This window comes from Monodon monoceros, unplaced genomic scaffold, assembly GCF_005190385.1.
Source record: "Monodon monoceros isolate NGI ecotype Baffin Bay Population unplaced genomic scaffold, NGI_Narwhal_1 Super_Scaffold_12, whole genome shotgun sequence".
Lineage (NCBI taxonomy): Eukaryota > Metazoa > Chordata > Mammalia > Artiodactyla > Monodontidae > Monodon > Monodon monoceros.
The window spans coordinates 52,894,277-52,915,242 of record NW_021703768.1 but is presented as its reverse complement, the minus strand read 5'-3'; the positions used below and the strand labels follow the sequence as shown (position 1 = coordinate 52,915,242).

General features: G+C 35.2%; 1 protein-coding gene across 12 annotated transcripts in view; it reads right to left on the bottom strand.

The window, feature by feature from the left end:
• The window catches only part of ERBIN (erbb2 interacting protein), a 109,979-nt gene that overhangs the window by 11,872 nt on the left and 77,141 nt on the right, over nt 1–20,966 (bottom strand). For 9 of the 12 annotated variants that reach the window (XM_029218848.1, XM_029218855.1, XM_029218844.1 and 6 more), the window contains 7 exons: nt 17,190–17,289; nt 13,808–13,929; nt 12,623–12,796; nt 11,613–11,798; nt 7,426–7,540; nt 5,533–5,716; nt 2,197–3,745 (listed from right to left, as the gene is read on the bottom strand). In XM_029218848.1, the coding sequence (XP_029074681.1) occupies nt 2,197–3,745; nt 5,533–5,716; nt 7,426–7,540; nt 11,613–11,798; nt 12,623–12,796; nt 13,808–13,929; nt 17,190–17,289 (2,430 nt within the window). The remainder of the gene's footprint in view (nt 1–2,196; nt 3,746–5,532; nt 5,717–7,425; nt 7,541–11,612; nt 11,799–12,622; nt 12,797–13,807; nt 13,930–17,189; nt 17,290–20,966) is intronic. The other 3 variants (XM_029218846.1, XM_029218853.1, XM_029218849.1) reach the window with 2 other exon arrangements.

Genomic DNA, 20,966 nt, shown 5'->3' with positions numbered 1-20,966 from the left:
TAATCATATTCTGGTTGAGTGCTTATCAGTTTTTAATATAATAAGGAATATTGGCAAATGCTGATATATTAGAAATAATTTTAATTTTGAAATAAATTTTTATTCCTTTTCAATCTCTGTTGATTAGTTTAATTAAATAAGTCTTGAGATTTCTGAGGTGGGATTTATTTTATACATTTGTGTTCCAGGTACAGTTTGCTGCAGCAGTTGGGAAGGAGGGGTTACTACTACAAGGTTAAAAAAAACCAAGTAAGCTTCAATAACTTATTTCTTTCTGTGTTACTACTAAACTCCTCAGCTGGGCAAAGTAGACTTTTCCTCTAGAGGTAGGGCAGGCATTGTGAAATCCCCTGAGGAAAATTTTCAAATGTCTACCACACCATTAGAATTATGTTTAAGGGAGAGAAGAGGAGATGCAGAGGAGCAAATAGAGATCTTCCATCACAGTCTAAATCATGTTGCCCTGTGTCCTCAAACGGCTTTTCCTAATTTCACTGAATTGATTCTCACCTATAAATTACCAGTGAGCACAACAGGGAAACTACTGTCATGCATTCTCTAAGCAATCATACGGTAAATTCTAAACATGAGGTTTAGAATTTAGAGAGATACAGTGAACAATGAGATGGCTGCTACTTGCTTCCTATTTACTAAAGTCCAGGTGTGTCTGTGTGAGACAGGAAGGTAGTGGAGAATAGCCATCTGAGATGCCAACTAAAAATATAATGATAACCAAACTCATCTCTTCCTCCAAACCTGCTATTCCTCTTCAATATCCAGTTAACGGCAGTCCCAAAAAACAGTTATTCAAGGTACCAATCTCAAGCTTAATCCCTTTTCCTCAATGAATGATTACAGGAATATTCCCATCAGAAGTAAACTCTTATAATCTATTTCAGAATTGCCTCTTGAATTTGTTCCTTTGTCTCAATTCCACTGATATATTTTTCATTCCATTTATTTTCTGGACCATTAGACAGCCTCATAACTCAATCAATTTGACTATAGCCTCCTCCTCCTCAAATCCAGTTCCACACCATCACCAGAAATTTGTTTATAAAAGTTATGTTACCCTTTGCTTAAGAATTTTCCAAATTCCATAGATAAGGCACACAAATTTAAAGAGCCTCAACAGTATGTAGAGAATTACAGCCGAAACAAAATGGAGAGCTGACAACAAAGTCGCCTAATGCTATAGATGCTCAGCCATTTAAAGCTAAGAACAGAATTAAAAAGAGCTAACAATTACAGACAGAGGTTCAATGTGAATTGACATAAGGTATTAATCACATTTTAGACACTGATTTCTGAAAAACTTAAAAGAATTTTAAAAAATAATGATTAATTGAGGTTGTATACGCTCAGCTGTTTTTAAAAATATCTTATATCAATAAACAAAGTTAAAATAATCCTTGGGTAAAATCCACTGAGAGATACGAAGCTAAATCTTGAAGAACGAATATGCCTTATATGCTTGAGCCATGGAACTGCCCCAAAGTATCAGTTTTAAGCATAATTAAAAAAAATTTTATCTCCTGTCAAAAAAGGTATATCTATACATAAGGTTATAAACTGAACATGAGCTTATTTCCAAACTACATTATACTACACTAGAGCCACAGACACCTGAGTTCAAATAGGTCAGAAATGCAATTCAGGAAAGTCAAGAGTAAATGCCATGCCAGAAGCCATCTGAGTCAGTGACAGTGTTAGTCATACAACATGAACTGGGGAAAAAAATCTTAGGTGAAAGATATATATTTACAATACATTTCTTGTTATTCTGTTAACTATATGGTAAATTGCTATTTCTATAAACATATTTACATAATTAATTATTAATAGAGAGCAGGAAGCCAGAAAATAAGAGGTAAACATGTATATATGTGTATTATTTGTAGTATGACACAATCTAAACAAGATACACACCTAAATATATAAAATGAAGGTAAGCCCATTAGAAAACACTAAGGAGTAAGAGAAGGGAAAGAAGTTTATATTGACATCTCAACTGTTTTGAGACTGGCTAAGTCTAAACTTGGACCTCTAATCTCACTACCAAGGAAAAACTTCTAGAATATAGGTATATATTCAATAATTCAGAGTATCTTGTTTCATCAACAAAGACTGCCAAATATTTTAAAGGAAAATTAGTAAATTCATAAATAGGAGATTGAAAAATTCATGTTTAATTACCTTTTCTAACTTTTTGGCCTCAATGTGTCGTAGTACTTGTTCTCGCCAATCGTGAGGAACTTTACTTTTTCCTGGAGGATCTAATAATGAATGTTCAGAACCAACCCTTGCATTTGGTCTTTTTGAAGGACTAGTCCGTGAATAATTGAAATCACTAACTGACATAGTTCTCTCTGGTATTTCACTAACAGAGGGTCGAGCACTCTGAGGCCTTGATGCATTTGGACCATCAATGCTGTATGTTCGTGCAGAAAGAGGTCTCTGTGATCCTGACATTATTGGAGGAGTTCTTCCCACTGAATGTAACTCTCTGTATGATAAATAATCTCCTTCAGGAACTTGGGCCCGCCTCGTGGGACCTGGCTCACCAAGATTTACAGAGGCTGTAGAGGACACACTACTCTGTCGCTGAATCGTAGTTCGTGATGCTCCAGGAATGAGTCGGTCGTTTGGTGAGATGGCCCACATTTCCCCATGTCTTCCTGGACCAAGTCTCTGATGTAAATGGTATCCAGTATTAGCTCGAACATTGTTATGATTAGAGAAATTCATATTGGCAGAATGTTTAGCATAACTGTGATTTTCTGTACTCTCTGATCTAGGAAAGCGCTGCAGAGGCAAATTGACATGGTCTACTTGGGGATTTTGTTTGGAGTGCCACAAAGTGTCCTTGACTGTAGCACTGCTACTGTACTGGATATTATACTGTGGAGGACCATATATTTGAGGCGTGGACTGTGGGCCACTTGTTGTGGGGCCTCTTATTATATTTGGTTCTTCAGGATTATAATTTGAATCAAACTTGAAAACTGCCTTTGTACCTGCTATTAAATCAGAAGATGAAGAAGAACCAGTAAATACTTGCAATGGTCGATCATACAAAAGCGTAGCTGACTTGCTCCTGACTATGTTTTTTCCATCAATAGTAGATGTTACTTTAACTGTTGCACTTGGCTGCTGAGGTCCATTATCACTAAGTATGTCATAGATTTTTAGCCCGCCAGTCTCCATATTAGTTATGCTATGAGATTTCACAACAGATCCAATTGGCCCACTTCTCTGAGGGGACAGATCTTCAGTGCTTTTGGAAAGACCCGCATCAACAGAAGAACTGGTGTCATGTGGTTCAGTCCTCCTAGGAGACTGTGGAGTTCCCTCAGAACGTCCATTTACCTTATTTATGCATTCAAGAGTAGGATACTTGTTTCCATTATCCAAGTGCTCAGCCTCTCCTTTAGCATTATTGCTTAAAAAGCCTGTTTCAAGCACTGTATCCTCTGTCTTTGATCTTTCCACTATCTCTGGTTGAAATGTATCATTAGTTACAAGTTTATTAAGATTCATATTGATATGGTCTAATTTGTGAGATTCATTAGATGTGGCTGTTGAGTCAACACCTTTTTCAATAAGAACTAATCGCTCTTCAATATTCAAATCATATTCAGGTAAGTTAAAATCTTTTTTATCAGGAACCTCGGTTTTCTCCTCTGTTGAATGATTTAAAATATCTCCATTTTGTAAAAGGCTGTTAAAATTTTCATCTTCTTGCCTAAAACAAAGAAAATTTTATCACAAATATCATAAAGCCCAGTTTTCTTAGTAATGGGGAACATTAACAGCTAATTAATTAATGTGTAGGTACATAAAGATAAGAGCATTGATGGGAGTTACAGATAAAAGGCCTTTATTATCAAGCATGTAATTTAAAAATATTATTGTAACAGTCAAATAATATAGATTTATATTAAATGGAGACAAGGTAAAGCATACTAATTAAAATTCATAGATCAGATTAATTTTCATCAATATCATCAATCTATCACAATAGTTTAATAGAGCTAAACAATGAAGAAAAATGTGATTATGTAATGAAATAATTCTCTTCTACTTCTGCATCTTTTCATGACTGTGTTAAAACATGAAATGCTTGAAAGATGGGCACATACATGGAGGAAAGGCCAGTAAGTTGAATAGTTAAGTAAAAAGCACAGAATATTTATACAAATTGTTCTGAAACCTCACATTATTGATCAGTTAATCATATTAACTAAGTAGGTATTATTAGATTCAAATATATATAAGGAAATTATACAAAGAACTAAACAATCACTCAAAGATCTACAAAATATGAAGAAAGATCAAAAGAGAAACTAAATCTAATCATTTTTCTGTGACTACACTGTATTTGGCAAATATTTATAAAATGTACCATTCCAAAATTATAGAAGATATTTTATTTCTATTTGGTGATATGAAAACATATTTGTGTCCTCTTTGTAAATATTCAAGTTACGTTTCAACAAATTCTTTAATACTGATCTTCCCATTAGGTAACAAAAAATATTACTAGAAATACAACAAAAAAGGTGTGGCTATCCCTTTCTTAGCCTTTATTTCATTACAAAAAACATGACTTAGACTAAACTACTTCCCCAACAATATCAGTAAAATTTTACTATTTGACAAATTAATCATTATCTTAACCTCTAAGAGGTTTTAAAATTAATATTTTACCATACTGATCTTAGCCTCAAATTCAGAGGATAGATATAAATGAATTAATCATAACTACAACTACATAATAGTTAAGCTCAATTTGAGACATAAAATTCATCTTTCTTTTAAAGCAATGCAAATCAATGCACAGAAAAATTTGACTTAAATATGCCTGGAATTTAAGAACTATTTAACTCTAAAAATTAGTTAACAATATCCTTACAATAAGCTTTAGATTCAGTAGTAACCCAAATCTTTCTATTAAGCACTCTAGCTGATACAATAACATGAAAGTAAAATGGTATAGTCTCACTTTGATAACAAAACTTCTTGAGAACCCTAGTAATAAATTTCTTTTAAAATTCACCCAAATTCAAACCTGTAGGAAGTAAATCTTGTTTCAGTGAGTTTGACCTACAAATTTAACTCTAAACCAAAAATACAGCACTAATCAGAAATATCTGATTGAACACTTTAATGATAACCCCCAAAGTGACTCTGCATTTCTAACTCTAAAAATACCCCTTTTAATTTGAATTATTCCGAACAGGCTCTTTATGTTGTAATACCTAGAAATATTATAAAACTGTTCAACCTTTTAATGAAGAGAATTAGAATATATTTTAAATCTTTTCTCCCCCATTTAAAAGACTGATTTAAAATGGAAATGTATAAAAGCTAAATAATTAGTAGTAAAGTGGGGAAGAAACCATATACTGCCTGAACCATTTCTATAATATTAATTTGTAAAAGCTTTTATGTTTTAATAATATATATTTATTTGCCTTACCACTTCTATTTATTGTACAAATAAATTATTTTGTTAAGATGTTCACAAACCTGATTTTGGAATTAATACCAATATGAGTTTGTTTCACTGGAGAGCAGAGTGAGGTATCTTGACTACTATCAGTATTAAGAGAAACTGAATCAGACATCCGAGATGGAGAAGAACAGTTGCTGTTATTCTGATTGCTATTGTGTGTAACTTCATCTGATAAAGAATCTGTATCCTTTGTATCATCTGAAACAAAAAAAACCTTAAGCTATTGATAAAGCCAAGAAGAATTTCCAGTGATGACAAATGGCATTTATATTGTCCTGGTTCAATATATAAGGTAAAGAATTATATGGTTAAGAAGATAACCAGAGGCTCACCTCTGAAAACTCAGTCCTAATACATAAAAAGATTAAAGAATCTAGAAATAGTGATACCTTCAATTAGTTTGTTTTTAGTGATACCTGTAGTTTTTTAAAAAAATATGACCAATGTTAGTTACCCAGAATTTGGTTTAGTTTAAACTACTGACAAGATGATATCACACAATGTTTAAGGCCATCAATTAGTTTTAGTGAATATGCTTTTCCACACATCTTTAGTTTTAAACAGTCATAATAGTAAGAAATACATAGTACAGTTCATAACCTTGGTAAACTTTTCTGGGGTAGAAATTATTTCATACATGTATGGAATTGTTTTCATCTATTCTGATAATAAAAATGAGCAGCACAATCAACCAAAAAACAAACACCAAACAAATTCAGAAATTTTCACAAGGTCAGTTTTCCACTTTTTAAAATCATTTCAAAGAATTGTATATGAATAGTGAACTCTCAATATGTGAGATGGATTTGTAACAACTATATAAACAGAAATAGATTGTTGTAAATATCTTTACAACCCTAAAGGCTGTTTTTAACTAACTCAATTCTAGCCAAATCATAGAAATAGTACATACAGACATGTAGTCATAGGTGATTATATGAATTTTTTGCTGTTCCAAATATCTCAGTTCAAGTAGTCTGGATTGTGTTTACAGTTGAAAACAGTAGCACATGGGGCTCTGTAACTTCAACTTTAAGGTATTTGGGTTTTGGATTCTGAATTTTTAAAATACTGTTAAACTATATGGCACTTAAGTTCTCTCCTAGACATATTCTTCTTCTTCTACCTCCTTATCATGGGGCAATTGTGACAGTTAGATAATAACATGTATACTATTTAGCACAGTAATTAACAATTAGTAACAAATATCAGTACCATTATTATTATGAAACCCCAAGCTATCCTCCAAAGGGCCACCCTGATAGTAAGTTTCATTAATGCCATAAAGGTAAAGGCTGGATAAACCTCTGGTGGAGATAATGTAGAGATGTTCAGACATTTGGTGGAGAGGAGTGAGGGAAGGATAAAAAGAAGGGATAGAGACTCTTCAAGTTCTCTTTCCTTTCCAAGAGTCTGAGATTCCATGTCAGGTGGGGGTGGGGGTGGGGATGTTAAAAAGAAGTACTGGGAGAGATAAAGTAACAAGCAGCATCTGTTATACATCAGGTACTATGCTAGGTCTGAGGGCACTAATCCGATATATTTGAGAGTCACAAAACCCTTCATTAGCCTTATTGTATGTCTAATATACACACACACAAAACTAAGGAGCACAAAGATCATACAGCAAATAAGTGGTAGAGATGGAATCATAATCTAGGCTTATTTGCCTATAAAATCTATGCCATGTAAGTAAACTTGCACAAATGAGGGAAGAGAAAAGATCCATCAAGATTTTTCTTTAAAAACGAGAGGTAAGGAATAGACCTTTTAGAAAGGCATGTTTTAAAAATTGTTTCTAAGAAGTGTTTTAAATAACATAATGACATTTAGTGAAATTTATTTGAAAAAATGTATAAACTTATTCAGCCCATTTCTATTCTTAGTGCTTTCCTTTAACACCTAACCTTTTTTGTTATTACTAAGTGCTACCACTTTGGGCTGGTTAATAGAGGTTTCAATTAATGGTGGTCGCATCTCTGCCATTTTCATCTCTTCATCAGAAGAAAGTTCTTCAGATTCCTAATTTAAAGAAAAAAGAGAGAAAATATTTACAAAAATAAATTTTGGTTTCTTTAAATATTAAGTCATAAGAACTTCAAAGAGAAACGAATACTTAGAACAGGTAAAAAAAAACCTTTTTAAGGTAATAGTGAATAAAACTAGTATATGACTTAAATTTTTCAAGACATGGCTGTAAACCTATGGAAATTATTAACAGTACACCGAAGTGCCTAAGGTATAATTTTCTGTGCAGTCCTTAATCCAACTGTATTAATGATTGGTATGTACCTGGTAATATGTCAAGTGCCAGAGAAACAAAAATGAGTAAATAAAACACAATCCCTGCCATCGAAAAACTCAAGTTTAGTGAAGGTACTCTAATAAAAAGTCTATTCCTAACCCTCAAATTTATTCCCTCAAGTATCACTGGGTTCCAATGGTAGACTGTCCCAGACTATCTACCATTGAGTGCTGTTAGCACACAAAAAAGACCTTGTCATCAACAAATATTAATAGAAAAATTTTAACACTGTATATAGTGTATATAAAATCAGATCTACTACAGGTTAAATTATTCCTAGTTAATATGATAAAAATAAATAAAAGCTCTTAAAAGGGTGTTCTATTAAAAATACTAAGATTTCTAGGTGCTTTAAGAGTGCCATAATAAGACATGGACTGGAGTCAGAAAACTGTTTCAGTAAGAAGGCCAGAGAGTAAATATTTTACACTTTGAAAGCCATACAGTCTCGTTTCAACCAACCAATTCTGCTGCTGTGGCACAAGAGTAGTCACAGGCAATATGTAAACAAACTACCATGGCTGTGTGCCAGTAAAACTAAATTTCATCTAATTTTTCACATTTCACGAAATACTTTCTCTTTTGAATTTTATTCAACCATTCAATAATGTAAAAGCTGTTCTTAGCTTGCAAGCCACACAAAAACAGGCAGTGGGCTGGATTTGGGCCATAGGCCATAGTTTGCCAACCCTGTTCCAAACTGCACTACAACAGAGTTAGACTGCTAAGTAGATTAGGGAGAGAATGTAAATTGGATTTAGTCTTGAAGGGTGAGTTAAGAGGGAAACGACATTCTGAGTAGGGGAAAGCATGGAAGTAAGAAAAGGTATGCCAAGTCAGCTCCATGCAGCTGGAACTTAAGATAAGTGGCAGGAGACAGAAAAGGCAGACTGGAACGGATAGTAAAAGGTTATGCTCTGAGTATGAACTCAATTAAGTATGTATTGGTCATTGCTGAAAGTTGACAAGCCAGGAACTCACAAGATCAGATTCTTTTAAAATAGTATCTCTGGTATTAAAGATGTATGAAAAGAAAAAGAGACTGGCAGAAAGGAAACTAGCTATACTGATAGTCCTGAAGAAAAAAAGACTACATCTGTCCTGCAATGGCAGTGATGGATAGTAAAGAAAAAAAGAATTTGACAGAAATTTTGCAATTAACAGGACTTGATTGATAGAATGAATGCGAAGAATGAAATAAAAGGACAAGGAGGTCTGTCTCAATCTTTGACATCTGCAGCATTTAAACTGCTGACCAGGCCTTCTCCTTCATGAAATTATATTACACCTGGGCTTCTGGGAACTGTCGTCTCCTAAATCTCCTCCCACCTTTCTGTTTCCTTTGCTCATCTCAATTAATCTTCCTGCAGTTAGCTCATATTCTTTCCTTTCTTACTCTTTCTCCCTGGATATTGCATTTTCTCCAATGATTATGTTTAATGTAGATAATTCTGCTAATAAGTCTTCAGTGGCTCCCTGAAGACTACAGTGTAGAACATCAAGTCCAAACTTCTTAGCAGAGGTATTAAGGGCTTCAGAATCAGGATCCAACCTACCTTACTAATTTTATTCATATACTATAACCCCTGACATATTCAGTCAGATGGAACATGCTCTTTTCTACATTTTCTAAATACCATGCTTTTGCTCTCACTATTCCTTCCATTTCATTCAATTCTCCTATTTCTGCTAATTGAAACACTTCAAAATACAGGTTAAATGCTTCCTTCACTTAAAGCATCCACGGTTCTTCGTAGCCAGAAAATATCTCCTTTCTAAATTTCTGTAGCACTTAATATCTCCAGCAGTGTATGAAGGGAATATAAAATGGTGTAATCACTTTTGGAAAACTGTCTGGCAGTTAAACATAAAGTTACCATACAGTCTAGCAATTCTACTCTGAGGTATATATCCAAGAGAAAAGAAAATATATATCCACACAAAAACTTGTATACAAAGATTCAAAGAAGCCTTATTCATTATAGCCAAAATGTGGAAATAACCCAAATGTCCATAATGGATGATTACAATGAAATATTATTCAGATATTAAAAAATGCATGAAGTACTGATTCATGCTACAACATGAATAGTCTTGACATTATGTTAAGTGAAAGAAACAGTTACAAAGACCACATATCAGATGATTACATTTATATGAAACGCCAAGGACAGCCAAATCTAGAGATGCAGATAAAGTATATTACTAGTTGTCTAAAACTTGGGGGGATGGAGAAGTTATAGGGAGACAACTAAGAAGTACCGGCTTTCTCTTGGGGTAATGACAATGTTCTAAAAGTGACTGTGGTGAGGGCTGCACAACTTTCAGTAAACTGAAAAACCACTGAACTGCACCCTTTATTTAAATGAGTGAATTGTATAATATATGAGTCATATCTCAATAAAGCTTTTTTTAAAAAAAAAAGTTACAGTTTTTATTGATCCACGGGAAGAATCTCTTTAAAAAAAGTCTCAGGGGCTTCCCTGGTGGCACAGTGGTTGAGAGTCCGCCTGCCGATGCAGGGGACACGGGTTCGTGCCCCGGTCCGGGAAGATCCCACATGCCGCGGAGTGGCTGGGCCCGTGAGCCATGGCCGCTGAGCCTGTGTGTCCGGAGCCTGTGCTCCGCAACGGGAGAGGCCACAACAGTGAGAGGCCCGCGTACCGAAAAAAAAAAAAAAAAAGTCTCAGATATTCAAGAAAAAAATTACTTCATAAGCAATGATAGATGCCTAAAGAAGTCAAATAATTGAAGTACACCTACAGCAACTTTTCATTTTTTTTAACATCTTTATTGGAGTATAATTAACAATGGTGTGTTAGTTTCTGCTGTATAACAAAGTGAATCAGTTATACATATACATATGTCCCCATATTTCTTCCCTCTTGCATCTCCCTTCCTCCCACCCTCCCTATCCCACCCCTCTACGTGGTCACAAAGCAGCGAGCTGATCTCCCTGTGCTATGCGGCTACTTCCCACTAGCTATCTATTTTATGTTTGGTAGTGTATATATGTCCATGCCACTCTCTCACTTTGTCACAGCTTACCCTTCACCCTCCCCATGTCCTCAAGTCCATTCTCTATGTCTGTGTCTTTATTCCTGTCCTGCCCCTAGCTTCTTCAGAAGCAATTTTTTTTTTTAGATTCCATATATATGTGTTAGCATACGATACTTGTTTTTCTGACTTACTTCACTCTGTATGACAGACTCTAGGTCCATCCACCTCACTACAAATAACTCAATTTTGTTTCTTTTTATGGCTGAGTAATATTCCATTGTATATATGTAACCTTTTCATTTTTAAGTTACAGAAATAAAAGCAATTGCCATTATGAATTTTACAGAATTAGAACAACACTGCCACAATCTGATTTACATAGTAGGGACTTCCCTGGTGGTCCAGTGGGTTAGACTCCACACTCCCAATGCAGGAGGCCCAGGTTCAATCCTTCCTCAGGGAACTAGATCCCACCTGCATGCCGCAACTAAGAAGGAGCCCACATGCCAAAACTAAAGAATCGTGCATGCCACAACTAAGACCTGGCGCAACCAAAATAAATAAATAGTTTTTTAAAAGACATAATTTACATAGTAAAAATTTTATATCCACTGTACTCCAATTTTTAAAGTGATAAATTAATGGTATAGAAAATATTATGAGATTTCTCAATGGCAAATGCATTAGCATATTTTCTGCTATCAGTATCAGGTTTCTCCTATCTTTAGTTAGCAACAATATTAAATTCTTACCATTTATCACTACTCCAGAATAATCATAAAGCCATACCTCAAAAACATCATCATGATTAACAATATGCTTCAAGTTCTCAGAGGCTTTCATATTTGCAGTCACTGGCGGATTCCCAGGACTGACCTCAGCTTCAGGTTCACTGGTCTTCGGTATAGAGTTTCCTATCATATACTTTTCTCTTTCATCAGCTTTGCTTCTTACTGGAGTAATACTTTCTGAAGTCTAAGTAAAAGAAAAGATAAAGAATTCACATTCTTTATATCTATTCTTGTATTAAAGTTCGGAAGAAATTTTAACAGTAATTTAGTATCTTCCTATTCTGGATAAACTGAAGAAACTTTAAACATGGAAATCTGTAGGACTCACAGATAAAATGCTCATTTGGGGAACAGGTGGTCCCAAAGGTCCACGAGCCACATTAAACTTTACAATTTAGCTGAGGCTACATTTCATCCTAGAAGTTGCAAAGCTGGTATTTATGAGTGAGTCACTTAGCTCAGCATGCTCAAAATCAGGATGGCTAGATATTTTCCTGCTCATTGTGGAATATATAGTAACTCTAGTGACTTCTGTTTCTGTGATACAATGGCAGGGGGGAGGGGGGGCGTCAATTAAAGAACACACAATTTAGGGATTAGTGTAGGTTTCAGAAACATCCCGAGGAAATGCCAATGGTCTGTCATAGCAATTACATTTAAAATTAAAACTGGGTAGAGTGAATCAATATTACCAGGGGAAAAAGTATTTCTATAAGAATGAATTTTCTGACATTTGTTATCTTATTCTTTGTTCAGGCAATGATTTTTCAAAGGCTACGCTGACACTCCCCTGCCCATATGGACAGTCTGTAACCACAATGAAGTGGTAATAATAGCAATTAGGGAGTTTGCTCACTATTAAAGCTTTTAGTTCAGATATTTGAGAACACTGCCCTAAGTCTGGAAGTACATTTTCTTGTAAACAAAAAGGACCATTATATCATTTATCATTTAAAAATTTTAAAGAACCTGAAACAGGTTTTGGTCAATGCTTTTGAATTTTCTAACCTTTACACCCACATCATTATTTATAACTTGCTGATCTTCATGTGGTTTCAAATCTTTTCCAGAGTCTTCGTTAGTCTCTTCATCTTTTAATCTATGTACAATGGTTTGAACAGTTTTAACCATATTCTTAAGCTCATCTGGGTATGGTGTTGGATATCTCTTTAAATTTCCCTCCTAGAGAAATAAAATAAGCACAATTTAAAATACAGATAAATATTTCTTTTTTAAACATTTTTATTGGAGTATAGTTGATTTACAATGTTGTGTTAGTTTCAGGTGTACAGCAAAGTGAATCAGTTATACATACACATATACCCACTCTTTTTTAGATTCCTCTTTTCCCATATAGGCCATTACAGAGTACTGACTAGAGTTTCCTGTGCTATACAGTAGGTCCTTATTAGTTATCTACAGATAAATATTTCTAATGTCAATCTCAAAATTTAATCTATAATCCATCTTAATTACATTGCTCATAGGGGTAACTGTGAAGACAGATGATAGGCCTTTGAAAGCATTTTAGACTCAATAAAGTATGGTTTTATCGATAATCGAAAACTTCACAGTTACAGATTTCAATGTTTTAAAAGCTTTTTTTTTAGTAGACTTAAATATATTCCATTTGGAGATATATGGTGTGGATATTGCCAACATCACCTCTTGGCTTTGAAACAGATATATGTTTTCCAGCTAGATGTTTATGCAAACATACATAAAATTCCTAGATTATTATGACTTATGTGCTGGGAACCACACACTTCTAAGGTTAATCTAATTATCATTTTCTGGGATTCAGTTAGTTTTATTATACAAGGGGAAAAAATTACATCCTTAAGTAACTAGGAAATGTGTATTTGCTACTTCTATCACTGCAACACAGTCTAACAAAGAAACAAAATGTTCATATCAAAGAGTTCTTTATCCCTATAATATATATAAATAAATCACTAAAGAAAGGAAAGGGGGAAATAATAATCTGTTTTTCTCTTATATTTATACACACTATGAAATTTGGCTTTTAATTGCATGATTTTATATTGTTCTCGAATACTTTCACATGATAAATGTATTGGATTAATAAAATTTCAAGTGCCTTGAGGGCAAAATAGCACAGATTAGCTATATAGTACCCAATAAATATCAGCAGACCTGTTCAAAATTTGAAGGAAAAAAGAATAGACTCACTCTAGGAGGTGCTTCCCTTTCATCTTTGTCTTCATCACATTCAAATGCCACTTGAGCCCGCTGTTTTCTCTGTTCCTCCCACAATGAAGGATTAAAACTTTCATTATCTGATATGAACATAACTAGAGAAAAACAAACAAAACCCCACTGTATTTTACTATAATTATGAAAAACTATTACTTGCTCATAATTTTCTTTATGAGGTATGTTCATTAAGATAAATCAAGACCGGTCAATGTCAGCAGCTATAAATGCTACACTAACAACTAGGCTGTGTTTCCAACATTTCTTCACAATATCAATGACATATCTTTTCTTCCTTAAAGCTGATTTGCCTTGTTTTGTTACCAGAAGGATTCCTGAAGAGAATATAACAATTAGGACACTATAGATATGTGATTGTGTGCAGTTACCTACAAAAAGTAACATGGTAATATATAAATTATTTCATCCAGGTTCTGGCATTCAGAAACCTTCCTAATTCCAACATTGTTCATTATGTACTGGGGGAGGGGTGTTAAGTCAGAAAAAGGGAAATATTTTGGTAAAAAATGACTACCCTGATGGCATGTAAGTACATCTTTGCATGAAACATTATATATAGCTTTACTACGTAAATAAAGTAATTACAAGATATTCTCTATCAAAACTAAGGAAAATTGAAAATTTAACATAAACTCAATACCTACATATCCTGCTATCTGATATTAATATTAAAGATGTGACAACTGTCACACCTTTTTGCTTATTAGGCAACTAAAAAAAGCTTAAAAAATTAATCCACCTGACTATTATATATCACCTTATAGAAGTTTGTGTAGTACAAAATAAAATCACAACTTATTTTCTGCCCATTAGAAGAAAACAACAAAAGGGATTAAAAGCACCTAAAATTAGTTAATATAAAAACTGAAATTCCTGGACTACCCAAATATGGTCAGTTTGATTATTTATGCAAAACTAGCCATAATTATCATTTATTTTTAGCCCTTATTTTGGGCTTCTTAACCTTCTTTAATCTCATATCCAAAGTAAGAATGCCATGAAACCAAATACTAACAACAGGAATAAAGCTTTGAGATGCACCTTTTTCTTTGTTTTCAGTACTTGACTCAAAAATTTAATTGCTTTGTGTTGTTGCTTAATATTAAATGAATTAGTGTTTGCTCTTGTTTGTTTGTCCAACGTGGTTCAAACTCCTGGGAAACCCTACTGACATACTTTTTGTGGTATACTTGGAAAGGCAAGCAGAGTCAACAGTTTCCAACAAAGTCTATTTCCAGGTTTGAGAAGATTTCTCCTCCCGCCTCAGGCTTTTTTGTTACCAGAAGGATTCCTGAAGAGAATCTAACAATTAAAACACTATAGATATGTGATTTTGTGCAGTTCCCTCAGTTCCCTACAAAAAGTAACATGGTAATATATAAATTATTTCATTCAAGGTTTGGCATTCGGAAATAATCTTCCAAATCCCAATACTGTTCATTATGTACTGGGGGTGGGGATGGGGGTTAAGACTCCACCAGCCTAGCCCAGAAATCTCTAAGAGTTTTAGATTACATCAAAGCAATTTCACACCAGAATTTTTTCAGAACCCCAAAGAAAACTTTTACCATGCCTCTCACTCCTGTCAACTTCTGGTCACCTACACTTTCTACCCTTTAGTGTAAATCTCACATCTTTTGCGATTCAGGGCATCAGGTAGTAACATTACTTTTTCTGCATTTCAGATGCCACTAGATCTGATCACACTGGCATATTCATTGAGGACTCTAGTATTTGCCTAGAGTGTTTCTCTCTACCTACGACCTGCCAAAATCCTGAACGATGAAAATGTGCGATGAACCCACCTCAACCCTATAATTTCATAATTCCTCGATGCCCTCAATTCCAATGTCCATCTGCATTTCACCCATGTGATTCACAATCACAGTAATACTCAAGACCTTAGCTTCTGTAATACTTTTCCACCTCCCTGACCACTACACTTGTCCTTCTAAATCATTCACTTCCTTATTATTGCTGGTAAACATCAAGTTCCTTAACCTCATTTCTTTTTCTTCCTGTAAAAGCACTCTAGGTTTTATTTCCTTCTCTATTCACCTTAGATTTCATGATATATTATTTCCACCATTCTCACCTTTCTTGCCCCCTTTTCATACCTATGCAATAAGTCTGTAACGTGGTACTTCAATCACCTACCTTCTTTGCCCTGGAATTTAACCAGAGAAAAATGACATAACCTTGTTGCTTAGAACCACTGCAAATTTATGGTATTCCCTCTTCCTTGCTCCATCTTCAATGCTGCTCAGGAATTCTATTTATTCTAAGTCAGTCTGCTCTGCCACCCCAAATCACTACCACTTCCCTCAAATGCCCTTCCCCCAGTCTTTAGAGGCAATTTTCTCTTTGACTTCACTGAGAAAATAAATGCAATGAAAACTCTCAGACTGATATTGCTCCCCGATACCCTGTTTCCCTCAGTTATAAATTTATTGTTAGGTGGATCCATACTTCGCCTTTTTCCTGTTTAAGACTGATTCTTCTAACCAGGCTCAAGATACCATGCCTTTCTTTCAAATTTATTCATCATTATCCCCCTCTTACATCATAAGCTTCTTGAAAGCAAGGATTTAAGATCTTAAATACTCAGATCTGAGACTTCCCTGGCAGTCCAGTGGTTAAGACTCCACGCTCCCAATGCAGGGGGTGCAGGTTTGATCCCTGGTCGGGGAGCTAAGATCCCACATGCCATGTGGCACGGCCAAGAACAACAACAAAGACCAAAAACTTAGATCTAACACAATGCCTGGCACATAGGTGGTAATAAAAATGGAATGAACTAAATGTGAAGCATCTACTCTCGAAGTATTAAAAAATTCCGCCTCAAGGACATTGTTTTCTGACTCATCTATTTCTTAGAGACACTGTGGTAAAGGAAAAAGCTTTTCTTGCAGTTGAAAGGAAATTCACCTGCCTGACCATACCAAATGTAGTTTCTGATTCAGTATTATAAGTATACTACTTACAGTGCTCTCCTTATAATACCCATAGTGAAATACTTTAAAAAACACATGAACTCTAAAAGGACTCAGAACATTATAAACTTATACTTTCCTGTTGAAGCCTCTCCCACACTAAAATGCATCTAACAAAATCAAAGGAGTCATTTAAGGAAACATATGGTATACACATACCTCTAAATTCAACTATCTATAATGCTGAGATATTGCCTCTTTTTCCCATTTTCAGAGAACTTCATTAACCAATTCTCCAAATTTTCTTCAAATTAGTAAAAGTCTTTGAGACTTAAAATTCACTTTACACCTTTGCTGTAATTTGTATTTGTTTTTTAAAAGAAAAGAGATTCTTAAATTCCTACCATCCTCAGTCCTTGGCTGCTGAGGGAACATGTAGTTAGTAAGCACCATTTTCTGGGTCTCTGAATCAGTCTCTTTTTGAAGAGGTATCAGGGGTTTGGACTAGGGAAAGAAAATAAATGTTTAGTTTTCAATAATCCTAAAGCAAATACATATCCAGCAATACCTCTGAATAAGTACTCACCATTTTTTCTATAAAGTATCAATGTGTAGGTTACCCCCAAAAATGTTTTTAACATACATAATAAAACTTTAAGATTTGAAACAATATACAAATCTAAAAAATAAAATTTAGCTTTTAATACAAAGCAAACTCATACTGTATTGCAATTATCACTGATCACCAATACAGTTTTAAAAGTTCTCATATATTAAGTACATCCACAGTCCAATAATTACTTATCATAGTGATTTTAATAACGCCAAAAACTAAGCCTTTCCATTTTATATTATTTTGCCCCTTCTAGTATTCCCCTTTGGGAAGATGCTTTTGTAGAAATGATTTAGAAGGTTTAGTCTAGTTATCTGCAGGTTTATTTTAGCTGAAAACAGAGTACTTAAACACTAAGTTGTAACCTCTTTTCGGCCCTGTGTCTCCTTTCTCCATTAAAGATACAAGTTACTAAGTGGCAGAACTAGAAAACCCAATTATTTTGGACCTCATTTTTCCTTACGACTCTTTTCCTAACTGGTTGTTTTCAATTTACTTCTTAATATAACTCATACTTTTTTGCCAGCCTACTGACCTAACATCCTACCAATCCAAGCCTCGGCTAACTCCAGACAAGCAGGAACTACCAAATCCTCCCCTCACCTGCCACCCTATCAATTAATTCTTTGGACTTACTCTTGTGAAAACCGTGCAGCTAGTTAATGCCATCCTATAATCTTACTCCCATTCAAACATTTTCTCTGTGCCCCTATCTTTCTTCTACAGTAGAGATACTGCCCTGCATCTTAAACATCTTCACTGAAAACTTTCCTTGACCTCCTCAGATAATGAAAATGGTAGATCTACTCCTTTCCCAAGGACAGCACTTCCCTGAAGCCTTCTCAGATACAGGTTGCTTCTTCTCCCACACCTCATTAAACTCTAGTTCAGGCGGTAGAGTTAGTGTTTACAAATGCTATGAGATCATTACTCCTCTCTCAATTATAAACACCTCTTCTTTTGAGGGAGATCAAACCCTGCCCCAACCATTCTAGCTCCTTTCCTAATATCCACTGACCTCCTGATAGTATCCAACTATTTCTGACTCTTTCATGCCAAATCTTTCCACAGTAATGGGTAATTCCACAGATATAAAATGTAGATGACATAACCATACTTTTAGACCAGTGATTTCTCAGTAGATGAGGAGTGGGTTGGAATGAGGAAAGAAGTCTACTTAGATAGACACAATAATCTGGGAGGGAGTTCCCTGGTGGCCTAGTGGTTAGGATGCCGGGCTTTCACTGCCATGACCTGGGTTCAATCTCTAGTCAGGGAACTGAGATCCTGCAAGTCACGTGGCATAGCCAAAAAAAAAAAAAGAAAAAAAAAAGAACATCACTAAATATAACTACATAGGTAAATATAAAAGTTAAAAAATTATCTGGGAAGGGGAATTCCCTGGCAGTCCAGTGGTTAGGGCTCCAGGTTCGATCCCTGGAACCTGGATCCAGGGATAGTTGGGGAACTATGATCCTGCATGCCATGCGGCACGGCCAAAATAAATAAATTAATTTAAAATAAATAAATAAATTTTAAAAAAGAATGGTAAATTCTATGTTTTTTAAAAAAAAAAGAATGGGGCTTCCCTGGTGGCGCAGTGGTTGAGAGTCCGCCTGCCGATGCAGGGGACGTGGGTTTGTGCCCCGATCTGGGAAGATCCCACATGCCGCAGAGCGGCTGGGCTCGTGAGCCATGGCCGCTGAGCCTGTGCTCCACAACGGGAGAGGCCACAACAGTGAGAGGCCCGCGTGCCGCAAAAAAAAAAAAAAAAGAATGATCTCGGAAGCTTTTAAAAACTAATCACACCCCTGAAAAAGTTCTAAAATTAACTGTGGTAATGGTTGTACAACTCTCATAAATATATTAAAAACCACTGAATTATGCACTTTAAAATAGGTAAATTGTAGAGAATGTGATTTATATTTCAATAAAGGTGTTATATGAAAACTAATCATCTGTTATTTATCGAGTGCAAAGGCAGAAAGAGACTGAGAACTATTTACCGAGCATCTCCATTCCCTAAATACTTAACTCCAACGATCTTTATTACTATTTCATTTTAGATACTCATTCTACTCCCTTGCCATAATTCCTACAATATAACCTATTAATGTTATTTCTCTGAAATATAAATTCACTCATTCAGCAAGTGTTTACTAAGTGCCTCCTATATGCAAAGCACTATGACAGGCACTGGGTATAGACTGGCGAGCAAATCATCTTTACTGATTCTGTAGAGCTTACAATATATGAGAGGAGGGATAGTGATAGCAAAATAAATTACAATACAATGTAAGAACTAGATAGAGAGGGTATAAGGTGCTAAGAGAACACAAAGCAGGAGGTATTTGCTTACCAAAATCTTGAGCCATGAGGAAAGCATTCCTGAAAGAACGCCTTCCTAGATGAGGATGAGCACATTAACCAGGTAAGAAGGGGGAGGATGCATGTTCCAAGAGAGCAGAACTCACTTGAGGAAATGAGAATAAAGACGTATGGGGAGGAAGTGAAGCTAGAGGATGAGCAGGCATTTTAAGCAGGTAATGCTAGAACAAGATTAAAGGATCACTTGAGTTGCAGTGTGGTTCTGAATGGAAACAGGGTGATAAGAGATAGGGGCTGTGGCAACACCCGAGGCAGAGACCTATCAGGAAGCTACCTCAATAGTCTAAGTGAACACTGTCCAATAGAGATATAATGTGAGACAAAAATGAGAACCATATATAATTTACAATTTTCTGGTAGCCACGTTTCTAAAAGGTAAAAAGAGATTAAATTAATTTTGATAATGCATTTCAACTTATATATTCAAAATATTGTCATTTTAATGTGTAATCGATAATAAAAATTGTTGTGATTTTACATTCTTTGTTCATATTTAGTACAGAAAATTCAGTGTGTATTTTGCACTTACAGAACATCTCAATTTGGACTAGTCACATGACCATGTCTACTGTATTGGACAGTGCAGGTCTAACTGAAAGATGATGGTGGACTGTATTTAAGGGAAGGCGGAGCAGGGATAAAGCAAAGCACAAAAACATCTGATATATTTAAGAGCTAAGACTAAACAGAGCTTGGTGATTCACTGTACTGAAGTACAGGGAGAAACAGTAGTTAAGAATTACATTCCCAGGTTTCTGTCTCCAGCAAGTACTTTTTATTGATCTAGGGAACCCAGGAAAAGAAAAAGATTTGGAGAAGATGAAATGTTCAGTTTTAGGTTGGTTGAATTTGAGACATCTAGGGGGGCAATGTTAAGTAGACAGTGAGTGTGAAGTTCAGGAAAGAGAACTGGGCCGAAGACAGTTGTTAGGAATAATGATGATATAGTCAGTAACTGCATCTTTCCCAGAGGAAAGTATACGGAAAGTAACTAAAGCAGAGCCTAGAGCACCATGAGGGGCACCAACATGTAAGATACTGGCAGAAAAAAAATTCCTGAAAAGGGAACTAAGGCGTGGTCAGTCGAAAGGACAACCAGCAGAGCATGGTAACATAGACACCATGAAGATCTCTCACTTCATTGCTCCTACAAGACTTGCTCATCGGGCTTCCTGGTGGC